The 16,453-nt window shown below is 35.3% G+C and overlaps 1 protein-coding gene across 5 annotated transcripts in view; it reads left to right on the top strand.

Moving 5' to 3' along the window:
- The window catches only part of LOC149799155 (A disintegrin and metalloproteinase with thrombospondin motifs 18-like), a 55,969-nt gene extending 39,752 nt beyond the window's left edge, over positions 1–16,217 (top strand). Inside the window, exons 16-20 of one of the 5 annotated variants that reach the window (XM_089958303.1) lie at positions 5,668–5,846; positions 6,380–6,461; positions 8,318–8,350; positions 15,578–15,650; positions 16,106–16,217. In XM_089958303.1, the coding sequence (XP_089814429.1) occupies positions 5,668–5,846; positions 6,380–6,461; positions 8,318–8,350; positions 15,578–15,621 (338 nt within the window). In that variant the 3' untranslated portion in view covers positions 15,622–15,650; positions 16,106–16,217. Of the gene's footprint in view, positions 1–5,667; positions 5,847–6,379; positions 6,462–7,998; positions 8,094–8,317; positions 8,351–15,577; positions 15,651–16,105 lie in introns of all 5 variants that reach the window. The other 4 variants (XM_089958302.1, XM_089958300.1, XM_089958301.1 and 1 more) reach the window with 4 other exon arrangements.
- The last annotated feature ends 236 nt before the right edge of the window (positions 16,218–16,453 follow it).

Below are 16,453 nucleotides of genomic sequence, written 5' to 3'. Positions count from 1 at the left end.
TAACGGTTGCTTATTTCACGGATGTCCCGTCTGTTACCCTGACCGTAGCACTAAAAATCAGCTTTTGCAACGAACCATGGAAGACTTGTACCAGGACACTTGTCAGCGGCGCCTAAAGTTGGAACAGGAAGGATACCAAGTGGTGGAAATGTGGGAACACGAGTACGATCACCGTATGAAAACCGATCCCGAGTTTAAACGCCTCGTGGAAAGTTACCAGTTCATGGACCCGCTGAACCCGAGGGATAGTTTGTACGGAGGAAGGACCAATGCCACCTGTTTGCTGTACCAAGCCGACGAAGAGAAAGGAGAAGAAATCAAATACTTGGACGTGTGTTCGCTGTATCCCTACGTGTGCAAATATTGTCGCTTTTCTGTAGGGCACCCGCAATTGTTAACGGAACACATCGACCTGAAAAACATTCGACAATACGAAGGCTTGATCAAGTGTAAAGTTTTGCCTCCCACGAACCTATACCATCCCGTCTTACCTCACCATTGTCAAGGCAAACTGATGTTTCCATTGTGCCGTACTTGTGCCGAAACGTGCAACCAAGACCAACCTTGTCATCACACCCAGGAAGAACGTGCCTTGACAGGAACCTGGGTCAGCGTAGAATTGTTCAAAGCTCTGGACATGGGATACCAACTGTTAGAAGTGTACGAAATTTGTCACTTTCCCAAGGCACAACAATACCACAAGGGTGACCCCAGTCAGAAAGGCATTTTCGCTGACTACGTGGATGCCTTTTTGAAACTGAAACAAGAAGCCAGCGGCTATCCTTCCTGGTGTCACACTCCCGAAGACCAAATACAATTCAAAGAGAAATACTATGAACAAGAAGGCATCTCTTTAGACCACATCGAGAAAAACGAAGGCAGGCGATCGTTTGCCAAAGTGATGTTAAATTGCTTGTGGGGTAAAATGGCACAACGACCGTGTTTACCCAAGACGGAATATTTGACAGAACCTTCCCGCTACTTCCAGATGATTCACGACAAAACCAAATACATGAAACACGTGGACGTCGTTGGAGAGAATTTGATCTTGGTCAATTACGAAGAAGATCTGGACTTTGTACAAGACGACCCTTTTGGAAATGTCATCATTGCTGCTTACGTGACAGCTCATGCTCGCTTAAAATTGTACGAAGCTTTAGAACTGTTAGGGGAACGCGTCCTGTACTTTGACACGGACAGTTGCATCTACATCGATCGACCGGGTCAGCAACACCCTGACATCCAAGAAAACCGTTTAGGAGCCTGGACAGACGAACACCCCGACGACAAGATTCTAAGTTTCGCGAGTGGCGGTCCTAAAAATTACGGCTACCAATACCGGGACAAACAAGGAGAAGTGCACACAGAGTGTAAAGTGAAAGGACTGACTCTGAATTATCGTACCAGTCGTGTGGTCAACTTTGGGGTATTGAAAGAAGCCTTGCAATCGGGAGAGGATGGAAACTTTAAAGTGACCACTCACCAACCGAACAAGATTGTACGTTTACCCACTCACCACATCGTCAGTCGACCCCTGGAAAAAATCTATCAAATCGTGTACCAGAAGCGAGTGAGACTTCCCAATCACTTTACGTTGCCGTACGGTCACATCGATATTGGTCAGCATATAAAAATGGACAACGTCCAAGACCAATAGTTCATTGTCACTACCAAGACCAATCGACAAAAATGAATCCTTTCAAACAGCAAGTATAGAGCGTAAGACTCAAGTCCAACGAGAAACTCGGGTGTGATTCTATGCCTCACGATCACATCACCAATACAATACCACATCTTAGTTGTTATGTACTAATGCCATGACAAACTACGTGCAACCAGTGAAACTTCCAGACCACAAAACTTTACCTTATGGACATGCTGATATCACCCAGTATAAAAAGAGACGACTTCCAAGAACGACACTTCATTGCAAGGACAAGCGACGAGAAAGATGAATAACTCTACGCAGAAGAAAAAAGAGAAGGAACAAACATCATTGACCTCTTTCACCACCATACCGTCACAGCAAAGTGCGTTCAAGAAGGGAAAGGATTCAATAGACCTAAAGGAGTATTTTAGCATCCAAATGCCCCAGACAGCGACCTCGAGAAAATTTAGAACGACAACTTACACCTACAACGTGAAATTTAAAGACTTCGCGTCTGACGTTCCAGCCGAGGAAGTATCAGGTTTCGTTACGGATCTACTTGACTCACTGTTAGAGGAACTCAAATGTCATTGCCAAGTCAAAGATGAAGGTCGTTTGAGCCTATCTATGTATCACGACAGTTTGAACTCGCCTGTATGTCTCGGATTTAGCACACCTGCAGAAATAACTTCTTCCAAACTTTTGAGGGCTATTGAAGACGTGCGGTCGGTGAGAGAAAAATTTGACATCACCGATGGAAAAGTGACTATTCATATGGCATATGTTGTACCTCCATGGGAAGAAGACGATCACTGCTCTTGATCTGCTTACCGATAAGTGTACCTAGCACGATGGACGTAACAGCAGATTTACGACTGACAGGGAATACGAGATCGGAAACATCTATGCTGGGACACAAGTGGTAGCTGACCAGATTTTAAACAACGTGTGTAACGGATAGAGAGACAAACACGAACTTTCTCTTATTTGATTGTTTGTTACTTGTTTTGTTTTAACTTTTTCTTATAAACGAACATTTAATGTAAATTCGTTGCATATGAAGTGATTTTAGAAAGGAGTGAACGTTAATTTTAAACATTAGTTTACTAGAGTCAATAACTAAACAACTCGTAAATATGTTTCTTTTATGTTCAAATGTTTATGTATTTAATGGATAGTGCTTAGACCAAAGCACAGGCCAGAGAGCCCATGTATATATGTACTTGAATAAATGTTTTGAACCCATACAACAGACTTTTCTTTATCGAGTCTCTATTCTATCTGTGAGTCTTTCTTTAGAATATTTCTGTCCTCTTTTCTGTGTGTTTCAATGTGTATTTGTTTGTTTCTGTATGTCTATGTTTGTCCCTATCAACCCTTTGTCCCTACAAATACATTTCACCCTATAAAAGGTTTTGACCCTATAAACCTATGACGTTACCAATGTTTAATTCCCACTGATCCCCAGGTGACATTCCCATGTTCAATTTCCATGTTCAATTCCCCTTGTTGCTAGAGTGACCCAGGGTTTTTCTCCATGTTAAATTTCCCTTGTCGCTAGAGTGGCCCAAGGGGTTTTGTAATGCTAATTCCCATTGTCGCTAGGGTGGCCCCATATACTACTTCCGAATGACGACCGTTTTAGAAAATCAGTAAAATATAACCTTTGCACCCATTTGAAAGAAAAATACCTCTGAAAAATATGACGCTAAAAATTTTAGTAAGCAATTTGATAAAAGCGGAAATGACTCAATCATGTATTCATTCAAAACTGTCTCAAGACTAGTGCTTTGTTGATTTTTACATTTTTCACAGGTGTTCTTCAATTATAATAGGAGCATCCAGCTCTGCAAGTATTGTTACGCTTGAATTCTCAGTAAATGAGTAACGTGTTAAGCAGAACATTTTATATTCTGTTGTTTTTTTTTTCATTATGTAATTCATTGTCTTTACGGTGGATGTGAATGAATTTAAATAATGAAAGTACTTTGATTTTGTCTTGTTTCTATACATGTAGCATTAAACCAAGGAGTATTATCTTTAATAAAGACATCAAAATGGCCCATTCTGCAAACGCACCGTTTTCTTAAACTATCGATTAGCATTTTTGAAAACAAAATAGCGTGAATGCTTCTGCTTTCTCATCGATGTATGTTTGGTCTCTGATTCCAGTAGTACTACTATTGAAGTCTTCTTCCGATTCCCGAGTGTCACGTTGCATATCAGTAAGGAACCAGGTTTTAAAATCTGGATTTCATTTATGTTGTAACAGTGTACATTTCATGCAATTCAGATGATTACTTGCGGTTTTTAATGAGAATAACAATGGAATATGATTTGAAAATTCTGTAAAATGATATAATATGAAGCTTTAAATGAAGAAGAAATTAATCTCAGCAATCAAATATAATAGGCAACTGCAATGTAATATTGTATGGATATTAAGAAGAAAATGCCTATTCAATGCATTTGTTTGTTAGGAAAATTGGGTTATATAATTACATTTTTACGGCCATTCCAGCTTGTTTTCTATTTATTTAGACGTTTTTGAAACTTTAACTCTAGTTTTCCTTTTCCCAAACAGTTGCTAATACAATGAAGCTGCAACCGGTAGGCTAATAAAATGTGGCATTCTTGTTTGTTTGTACATGTAAACAGTCTGATTATGTTTTCCTGCTATTGTAGCAAGTTCGTAACATGCAATATAATTAGTCACGATCGAAGGCGTCAGGAATTCGCGAATTCATAGGACTCTATGGACAAAATATTAATTTATACTATGTACAGTCAGTAATATGTTTTGCTGAAAGACTAAAACATAAGATTCGCATAAGCCTTCGCAGATATTTAATTACATTCCTTTAGATTAATAATCATCTGTTCTAAAGAATAATTTTAAGGTTTTGAATACAGCCTGAAATACGTTTAGTTGTCTGATTTTGGTCTTCCCTCTACGTACTGAAAAAGAATACCCAACACGAACGCCGGTGTCTTTCTAGCAAGGAGCTACGTATTAATTCTGCCCGTGAAAGAATTTCATATTTGAGCAAATTTTTTATTTTAGATATAACATACAAGCATAATCATCATTATTTGATATCCCGTAATTGCATTGAAATATGAGAGTAAGCGATATTGGCGCGAGAAAGCCCATTTCCTTTCTATTCCTCCCTGCTGTTTTCTTATACATCAGGATGTTTTTCAACTGTCTTAGTACGTCATGTAGTGTAAGATAACTATTGATATACGTGCTTTTGGGAACAGGTAACTGAAATTCACGTCATCATTCTTTGATCAGCTTAAACTTCACTGAGCTGCGAAAGTGTCCAAGTTTGTGGTTATCATTTTTAATGTGATGACTTACTATTTCATGAAACGGGATGGTTATTTCTGTTAAACAGTACTAGACTAGATTGGAATATGAATTTGAAAATTATAGATTGGTAATTCGCCTACATAAATATTGCCCATCTGGAAGTGTTTTAAAAATCACTGTGATACATTATATTCTTATCCTTGCCATCAGTATTTAAAGCATCAGGGAAAATTTAACAAATATTGGATTTAGGTCCACCAGAAATTCAACGTGTCACGCCTAAATTTACCTAATGTAAGAATGTAAAACGAAAAGCAATTATAATTCATATTGTATGAACTAATTAGCGTAAATCAGCCGTTTGTGTTTGACAATCAGGTTAATGTTAAGTATTGAAAACTTGTGCTTGATTTTATCATTTAGTAAGTAAGATTACAGTGGTGATGAAAATCATATTTGTGCTGTTAATGATATGGAATAAATATCAACACAGACAATTATTCTTCACAAATGGATCATTGAACTATCCCACCAAATATGTACGAGCTGTATTTTTGATTGTCAGTGACATACATTATTGTACAGCTTCATGTTCATCCAATTAATTTCTGACATTCTATTTCCAGTTTCAGATAGTTTGAAATGTTTCACTGCAGTGCTATTTCATCATTCTTATCCCCTTTGTCTTATGTTTCTCTCAAAGAATTATGGTCTGGTGATGAAAAAGAGAAGCCAATTATCGCGTCCGTGATCGCCGGTACCTCCTCAGTATATGATAACAGGCAAAACCCACGTCAATTTGCTGGAACGAAATGGACGTATTTCTTTGCTGCACAATATTTGTTTGCTGAGGGACCAACAAATGAAACAGTTAAAATAAAGGTAACATTTTCGGGTATAAGAGCAACACAATTTGCACATGACTATGTTCAACAACTTGGAGTCTAATAGAGAATAACACGTATATACACATCACACCGCCACTGGAGTAATCTTCATTGTCGCCTTCAATAATAATAATAATAATAATAATAACCTTGTTCTTTTTAATATTATTACAAGAAAATCCAAGCTGAAGAGCAAATTTTCACATCACAGTCTTTAAAATGCAGCGATAATCCTTACTTTTAAGAGAACTTCAAATGTACGTTTTAAAATAATTTATATTATTCACTAAACAATTAATCTGACCATACCCCTCTGTGATATATATATATATATATATATATATATATATATATATATATATATATATATATATATATATATATATATATATAATGAAATTCATTTTCTGTTTATTCCTCACTGCACTCATCGTTGTGTTTTTTGTTTTGTTGGGTTTTGTTTTGTTTATACAATTACATATGGAAATTATGCTGGCAGATCATTGATAGTTTGCATATACATTACAGCTGTATCAAAAATCAACATTTCCAAATACTGGTGTCAATTATGGATATTCTACACCTCGGCCACAACCCAAAACTACCACTGGTAATTTCTCTCTCTCTCTCTCTCTCTCTCTCTCACACACACACACACACACACACACGCACAGACACAAACACGCACACTCACTATTGCAGATAATGGGACAAATAGTGCAGTTAGGAATGATTGTTCACAGCTAGTGTTAGTGTATACATTTCGCATCTTACAGCTATTCCGCAAAAGGGGCATAGAGTAAAGCACCTTTTGCCTCAGCAACATGAGGAGTTTCAAAAGCCGATGTATAAATAGGTAAATTAGACTTCATGCTCATTAAATAGGTGTACACTTTCCCCAGACACAAAAGTTGTCATGACCCGTTTTCTCATAATTGGGTTATAAATGGGTTAGAAAAGCCATAAAAGTTGGTTATGTTTAGCAAAATAAATGCCTTTTCTAAACCATATTTAGAACTAAATTCGCTTCTGTTAACAATCATTTCATTCGAACGCCAAGATAAGTCAACATGTTCGGCATAAGTTATACCGCTCCAACATACTAATATAATTTATTGGTTTTCGATTGAAGTGTTGTCAAAAGTGCATTTTAAAGTGTTCATATGAGCTTATCAGAGTTGTAGTCTAAGCTTCGAAGTCAAGAAGATTAAAATTTATTATTATATGCTGGAGATAAGGGATTATAACATCAGATTCGTTCTCAATTGACGTTGAAGTTAACAAAAGCTCTCAATCGTTATAACGTTGGTCTGTACGTGACTTTTGTCACTGACCATTATCTAGTTGTAGAGACAATTTTAGCGAGGTCAATAGAAACATCAGCTCCAAATATACTGCTTGGAAACATTCCAAATATTCTCTTAAAAAAGGTGAAACTTTATGGTTTGTGCACCTGATGAAAACGTAAATTAATACTTGTGCCACAGATACGGCTCCTGTAGTCTTGTGGCACATTCACTTATTTGGCAAATCTCTATAAATGATTCTATTTAACCTGCAATACGATGCAGTTCACTTTGATGTCAGCGTTTTCTTAATATCTTCTTTAAAATGAACCAGTTAAAAACAAACGTTTATACCTTTCGAGTTGATTTTACAATATCTCTGATAAACATCAATCTAGGTGGTTGTTTCCCATTGCAATCCAGGTCATAGTTTATATTCCTTAGTAAAAAAACTCGCAATTACTTCAAAGAATGCATGTATTACCGAGAACTATTTCTGCACCAAGATTATCTCGTTGAAAATATTTATTCGGTATTGCAGCATGCATTGCACATAAGCATACATGACAATTCTTTGCTTTATTATTTTATTACATTATGATTCAGTTAGGTGATAATTTGCAAAAGTCACAAGCTGTATTGTTTTTAAATGTAGTTTTACATATATATGGGTATATAAACCTTGAAGACTAATATGTCTTGTAATAACCGTGATGTGGGTACAACTTTATAGAAAACTGTCAGTGGAAGTTTACAAACATAACATAAATAAAACAAGAACCACGAAATATCATAAGCAATACCCTGTATTCGACTAAACTGTATTTATGTAAGATCATTGATATGTCTCCTTTTCATCAATTGTGATAGCTACTCGTAGTTCTAAACCCGTGACAGACTCTCAACCCACGTCTATTGCGTATTCAGTACCCACAGTAACTTCACCAACCACAACTGTAAGTATGTAACTAAAAATTATATGTCTACATGGATAGATGTTCTCTACGTTTTGGTTTGCTGGGACACGTTTCACTAACCTACTTAATTTCCTAACATTTCCTACTTCGACTGATGCTTCATACTTATAATCTTATTAATTCAGGCACAGCATTCTCAAGTATTATAGAAGCTGCTTTGTCTAATATTTTGATACTAATGTATTCTAACTTCTTATTGTCAGATGTTACATTCCGCCTTGACAGAAAAAGGCTAGGTAAACACTGCTTTGGATTTATACAGATCAGAAAATATTCAGACGGCTTTGTTTGCATGAGATATCTTCTAAACCAATCGTAAATCAGTTATTTTGTGGGTATCAATTTTCCAGCTTTGGCGAAAGATCACATTTTTATATAAAATTAAATGTGTATATTTAGGACGAGGTCCGACTGCGTCCGCAGACTAATTATTGTTCTTTGTTCCTTTACATTGGTGGCTTACAAACAGCATAATATACACGAATATTGGTACCCACGAAAATTGGTGAGTGAACAATAATTGGGTGTGGGAAAATAATATGCTAACATATTTATCCAGTTGCTCATCGTATTTATAATCATGCGCATGGTGTGTTATAGCTAGATTTCATTCATCTCTTGCTTTGCCATTTATTGCATACTTACGGACCTTGTAAGCAGTGTAGAAATAGTGATATACACACAAGCCTGTAAAACGTTTGAAACGCCTGCTACGTTCCCAGGAAAGAATACACGAACGTTAACTGACAGGATGTCTAAAGTTGCAAAAAGTAGCAATAAACCTGTCAGATTCTGAGTACCACTTGGAACTTGGCTCTCATAAAACCCTGCTTCGTAATATACTAATGACATGAAAGTACCTTTGACTTTTGCCTAAAAGATGTCTGCAAATGGCCCATTCGTGCAATCTAGAACTATTAAGATCCATGACAAATTCAAGACGATCTGTCTGTGATGGTTCTGTAGAACATGTAACCTGCAAAGAATCTATCTACCTAACTACACGTTACGGCCTTAAGATCAAAAGTGAAAAAAACATTGTAATTTTAAAATTGCACCATATTAGGGTATCAGTTGTAAGCATTTAACATTTACCTCTACCATACAGAATATCAGAAAATTAAGTTGCAATACTTCATAGACAAACTCACATCACACGATAAAAATAAAGTCTGTGGCAAAATGTTGCGGAAAACTTACGGCATATATGCCACAAATCCGGTACCAATGACCGCTCTAGTGGCTTAATAGTTAGAGCGTCCGCCTCAGCTGCAAGAGGTCGTGGGTTCGAACCCCGGCCGAGTCATGCTAAAGACTTATAAAAATGATGCTAACAGCTGCCTTGCTAGACGCTCAGCATTAGGTGGTTAGTGTTAGGACTAGTCGACCTGGTATCAGGATAATGTGACTTGGTGGGGCATCATGCAACATATATGCGGCACTTCAAACTACCACACTGCAGACATCGTAGCGATATGAGTAGAAAACTGTTAAAGCTACGTTAAAAATCTAGATCACACACACCCACACACACACAGACACACACAAACCTGTAGCAGTGTACCATATGTAAGTCGTTATGCAATGTCACACACATGTACCAATGTGTCATATGCAAGTAGTTAGAGCAACGTTTTGCACATAGCTATGGCAAACGTCTGCCACACATATGGCGTTGTTGCATTAAACAGTTCTAGCACACGTCTGACACAGCTTTGGCACACGTGCAGCAGTGTTGCGATACAAAGGTCTGGAAAACTACTGACACGGCTTTGGCATACTTGCAGCATATTTTGAGACAGTTCTGGCACATAAATGGTAGATTTGATATGTGGTTACTTTACGACACACAGATCAGAACCACTTAAGGTTTAGGTTTAATTTTACAATTTATCTAAGAATGTTCACAATACAAAATGTTTTATCTACCATGTAAAACAGTATTCTGATGTTAAAGATATTATAGATTTTGTGAGTTTCAATTTCTCGTTTTTTCAGTCTCGACTCAGTACTTGTTTAAGGACATAATTGACATCATAACTGAGTTCATATTATGATGTGAATATATTCACTAAGGAGTTGGCGCAACTGATTAAATCTCATTATTTGAATATGGGTACTAGACGGATATTCCTTTGTATTAAAACTGATTATTGAATATGGGAACTAAAGGGTTATCCGTTTTGATTACATTTAAAGGTATCTACCTAGGCATATCAACTTGTAGGAATAATAATGACGAGTACAGAGCATAAATATGTTGAAAGTGACACTCCTGGCTGAAGAAATCAACGATTAATTAATTCATAATGTTATTTGCTTGCAATTATTAAAAGAAAATTTAAGGATCATCATGCCAAAAGCTAAGGGAATACAGTAATACAGCAGTATATATCAAAATGACTCGGAGCCACCAGACTCTACCATCACCACAAACAATATACAGAAATGCTATATCTTTCACAAAAGAAAATTAAACAACAAGATAAATCCAAGTATGTTAGAGACTGTACTAATCTACTGAAAACGAGCACCCCCACCCCACCAAGTTATATGATATTAAAACCAGATAAATGTATTTCTTTATTTTTATGCAATATCATAAATTACAAAGACACTTTTATTAAAGAGTTTATTGTTATTACTTTATGGTTTTAAACTTATTAACAGAAGAGTGAAAACCATCAAGTTTTGTAACATTCGACGAATAATTTGTTTCATAAAATACAACGTGACATTTTAAGATCTTACATTATTGTAAATTAAATCCCAAACAGTCATAAAGTTATATCAAAAGTCCAATGGTATGAGTTCCAGTTGAATTACAGTGGTATTCCAAATAAATTCCAATATTGAATGTGCTCATGTGCTTGTAGTCTCGAATGTACTAATGTGTCAATGGCTTGTAATGTGATTATTGTTTACATTCTTTTGATGTCTCATAATAATATAATCCAAAATGTACTTGTCTGAATTAACTATTATTTTAAATTAATGTTTTAATCAAAGAATATTAATGAACACTTTGTAATTACAGTGTATAATAATTTAAATCAATAATTTCACACAAATTAAAAACTGAATGCAAAAATAAGACTGATTCTTCTTTGGATATTAAGGCAGCAATGAATAATCCTAATGTGAACAAGATTTTATACTCCTCTACTAGACCTAGTTTGCAATTACCAATTTCTAGAAATATGCCGTCAAATTAATAGGAAATTTCCTTTGTAGATATTTACATGGTCAGGATTAATGTTGTATCTTTAACTTAAACCTTGTTAAACATGTTTGCAATTGATAAATATCTGAATATTTAATTTATACTTAGAGAAAAAAATAAGCTATGTAATATGTTGCTTACAACAAATAGTACTGGTCAGGTACACCATTAAAATGATTTTGGACAAAGGTCAGTACAGACATACATAACATATAACCATGGAGAAAAGTCCGAAAACAATACAAAGTAAATATACATAACAGTATACTGTCAGAACTCATATTTCCAAAATGTCAAAGTACTCCAAAATGTATGCTTACAACAGCTTAGGAAATGGTTCTTAATGCATGTACAACAAAAACAATTGTTCCATCATAGAATACCTTGTTTCTTTATGTAATTTTGTTATTTCCTGTCATTGACAAAATTTAAATTAGTTCTTATTTAAATCAAGCATTCGAAAATTGGTTATGCATACTAAGGATGTTTATTGCAAGACAGTATAATATTTCTGGGCAATTATTTTCTGTCAGCAAATACCATAATAAGAACATGTGGGACTATATATATTTAAGATGCCATACTGTCTTTTGACATTAAGGAAATTAAGGAATCTTTTATCACATTACACAATAGTTTCCGTTTGTAAACCTTTTATTTTTTTAATACGATACTGATCTTAAAGTTATGCAAACTCTCATCCCGCCATGATTTGTAAAAATAATATATTCGTTTTGACCATGAATAATTACCCTTACAAAAATAATACATTTACAACCCTGTGAGTGAAATTAACTTGAATGAAAATTAGTGATCTTTGAGGCGCAATTATGGTACTTAGATTTCTGTGTGATGTCTTTGGCACTCGCTTAGTTCATTTCACGTGCTAAGTTTTGGTTTTAGCACGCCTACTGTACAAAAAAGAAAGGAACAGTTTCGCGGTCACTGTAGTAGCTAAACAATTCAAGTATTTGTTTTTAAAAGTAGGCCAGAAAAGTGCCGTCAGTGTCACACTTCTGAGAACTGCTGGCACACGCCTGCTGCATTATGACCGGGATGCTACAAACCTTGAAGCAAACGTTCGATATCTGCTGGAGTACAGGAGATATGTGCATGAGCGTAGCGTACACTTGGACAGCCGCATTTAAATAAGCAAACGCAGTCTCAGATCCATATAAACAAGAAAAACATCAACCGAATAAAACTGATGTATAAAAGTACATTGTAAACGAGAACCGTCAGTGAAAACAAATGATTGCTTCAGTTACCATATTATCAAACAGACAAACTTCGATGATCCTCATTCTGCTAAATTTTAGACGGAAAGGAGACAACTTGCAGCTTGGGCTTTGGCAAGCGTCGTAATGACCGAAAAATGAAGTTTCATCAGTCTTGACTTTTTATGCTTTCAACATGAATAAACGGCTATAATGTCAGTTTCGTTCCACCAAATTTCTAGACGGTCATAAAAGTTTGATTCACATGTCGAGCAATAAATATTATTCCATACGTTTTAATCAAAATTTTGAAAATGTAATATTCAATTGGTCAGAACATTATAATATGATATGGCGTCGCATAAAGGTTTGTCCTGGAGGGATTTAGTGGCTGAAATAGTCTCCCAGACAGCTCCATTGTAGCACTTTTATATAATGTTTTAAGGTGTTGTTCGTGGAAAGTGGAGGAGGATGTGTAGAAATATTTGACGTTAACCTATATATGCCTGTTGTCCCATATATCGTTTAGGAAATCCAGTCTTATACATCGTTGTACATGGTTGTTGTTGGTGTATTCAGTGTATCTGCATTCTACACACTGGTGTAAATTAGAAGCATGCGGATACTTTTGTTAATAAGCAGATAACAATCTTTGTGGATGAAAAAATCCATCATCCTTCAAACGACTTGACAACACATCATCGATCTAGTCATGATCTCTGTATGAGGGTTGTCACGACTCTATAGTCCTAAAAATAAAACTAGAAAGAGCGAAAACCAACAAGTTTTGCGCGATTAAAATATAATTTATTTCCCTAAAATACTAAGTAAAAGAATAAAACAAAACAAACATTTTGGTAGCTGAAATCCTAAAGTCTTAATTGTTATATCAATTTAAAAATGTCGAGTAATCAGAATGAGTTCCAAAGGCATTTTGAAATCACTTTACAGTAAACACATCAGCTGTTTAACAGCAACTAATCAAGAATTAGGCCAGCTTGGCCTTTCATTAGAACTCATGTCCTGCAATAGATCACGTGATATTTGCTTCCACAAAAATTCAGCTCAGCAATGAAAGTTTATTAATGAAAATATGCACTTGGTACATGACAATACACATAATATAGGTATGAATAAGAAGGTAACGATGTGATCGACTGCTACAAATGCTATTTAAACAACATTTTTACCAACTTCCTTCGTGAACGCCAGCATATGACAAAGTTCATCCACCATTGTAAGTTACTCGTACCATCGTACATCAAGGATACTATAGGCTTCCACAGTCGCTGGAGTATCCTTGGTCATTGGAGTATTGAGTAAAATTTATATGCATGGTATGTTTACGAGCCTACACTAACCACCAAAATGAAAGACATCAATACTATATAAAATTTTAAATGTTACTTCCTGCCTGATTTGTCCAAAACGTAAACATAATAGTAACCGTTTTGATCTGAATGTTTTTTTTGTGATTATTTCGACATGTTGAAAGCGTAAAACGTTTCCTTTTTGTTAGAAATGGATCATGTTAGCTCATAAAAGTTTAGCAACAAATTTGAAAAAATGAATTTTAAAAATGACTAGTGTCTTTCCTTTTGAGGAGGTGGGGTTCATTTAATTATCTGCTGGTATACCTTTAATTCATTATTTTTATTAAACCATAATGACTAACGACTTTGACTCATTAGCGTCATTTAAAAAATAGATTTTCATTTACTGCTAACGTTTCGTAACTGTTTTCTGTTTATTTATTGTGACTGTGTTTGTTTTACAGTGCATTTTCTGCATTTTGTTCTGTTGGTTCTCAACATATGCACCTGCTACTAAACCACTTTCAGCATTTCCATCTACTGCATATACGCCCTATTGATACAGGTGTATTTGTTTTGTTAAAATATATTGCATAAAATGTCTTTTTAATGATCTTAGGACAAATTAAAAACTGGGGTATCTCGTTTGAAATTATTTTATATTTTTGTTTGTTATTAATTCAATATATTGTGATGCGTAAATATGACCTGAACATTATATAACAGTCTGATGTGCATGAACTGAATGGCTATACCATCTGATGTTTTACAATTAATTGCGTGAAGAGCACGCCATTTACAAAATAAAATAATAATTCGATATCTGGAAGTGTCGGAATGTGGACATGTGATGATGATAGGAGTTGGAGTTGACTATGGAAGCTAAGACTGTTGGTAACTAAGGTCAGGAAATCTTTATTTTTCGCAGAGATGTACTTCATTAAACAAATGCTATTTCCTGGTTATTTAAGATTCTGTATTAACATTTTCTCATATCCCAGTTTTCATGTACGAGTGATGTTTTGATTAAAACTAAACGTTATCAGTCATTGTTCCTCATGGTTACGTGGTAAACAGCATCTAGCTTTACACTTTATATTCATGACCTCCTATGTTTTTTATTTGTATAGGCCCGAATTCCACCTACATCAGAAAAATTCCATGCTTTGTGTTAAACTTCAGTTTTAATCGTGGCCCACCTGCATTATGTTAATTTTGATTTGCAATATTTGCCTTTTCAACTATACAGAATGCTTCGATTTTACTTATTGATATAATCTTGTAAACAAAAGAGGACTGTCTTTTTGTCCAAACATTATTGCAAGTATATAGTTGTAATAAAATTGTATGCAAGATAAATTATATTATTAGGTTTAGCAAGAAGGCGGTTTGGTTGTGAAGTTGTGGAAGAATGACATCAAAAACACTTTTAAAAGTACACAAACACGTACGATTTGTTGAAACCTCAGATGCCTGTAGATTTGTTCAGGATTTTTGTGGGAATTGCTAATATACGTTCTTCGTATGAATCATTTTGCCATCTGTATAAATATAACATCAACACACGTTTGTGTTACTCAGCCTTATCTTTGAAACAATCGAAAATAAAACCGTGGCAATATAAATTATGTTAAAAGCCCTCAGTAGTCCTTTATAAACATGCACATGTAATCTGTTGCTAATGATCACCCTATTATGTAATCACTTCAGTGCAAAGTGTCATGTCGAGACGACAAATGCCACAAACGATGTGAACGAGACGATGCGGTCATCTCCTCAGCAGGTAATAAAGACAGCAGATGTCACATGTCCTTCAAAGTATGGTGGATGTTCTTTAATGTACCCAGTATGTCATGTTTCAGATACCACACGCTACTCTAGGTCATCACTGTAATCACGTTACGCTCAGTTCAAATAAAGAATAAATAATTGCATAGGAATTGTTAGCAAGAGGTAATTTTGACATGCCTATGAGATGGAACGGACGGTATTGGGTCTGATATACAACATTATCATCAACATATTGACTTTCCATTATCGGATCGGGAACGACACAAACGTGACACAATAACCGTGATTTTATTTATGATATTTGTTTCATATATCATTAAGTGAAAGCAATGTTAATCAATGCAGTGAGAGCGCCACACTTAAATTATAATAAACGTGTTTGAAATTGTTTATTGAACCACGAAATGAAAATATATCCGAAATAATATGTACTTGCTTTTATTTCAGAATTCGTCTATCCCCCTTTGTTGGTGTTGATGTTGTGCGTCTTAACTGCGATGACGGTAGTAATAAGGACAATGTAGTGGAATTTTGTGCGAAATAAAACATGGCACAAAAATGGCTGGATTTACTATGTTACCGTTGTCTTTCTAAACTATATGCAAAATATGCATGCAATGCGAAGAACGTGTACGAAAAATCATGGTGTATTCACCGTATAAGATCAAAATCTAAACAAGAACAAGTATTACATACCTTTTAGTTAGATAAGATAAAACTATACGGCTTGTTTTCATAATAGTAAAAATCATAAATTGTAGTTACGTGAAATTACTTTCGCACAATCAACATATT

This window comes from Sinohyriopsis cumingii, chromosome 5 (assembly GCF_028554795.1).
Source record: "Sinohyriopsis cumingii isolate HCF-2022 chromosome 5, ASM2855479v2, whole genome shotgun sequence".
NCBI classification, from domain to species: domain Eukaryota; kingdom Metazoa; phylum Mollusca; class Bivalvia; order Unionida; family Unionidae; genus Sinohyriopsis; species Sinohyriopsis cumingii.
The sequence above is the reverse complement of the archived record's forward strand: the minus strand, read 5'-3'. Positions and strand labels throughout refer to the sequence as shown.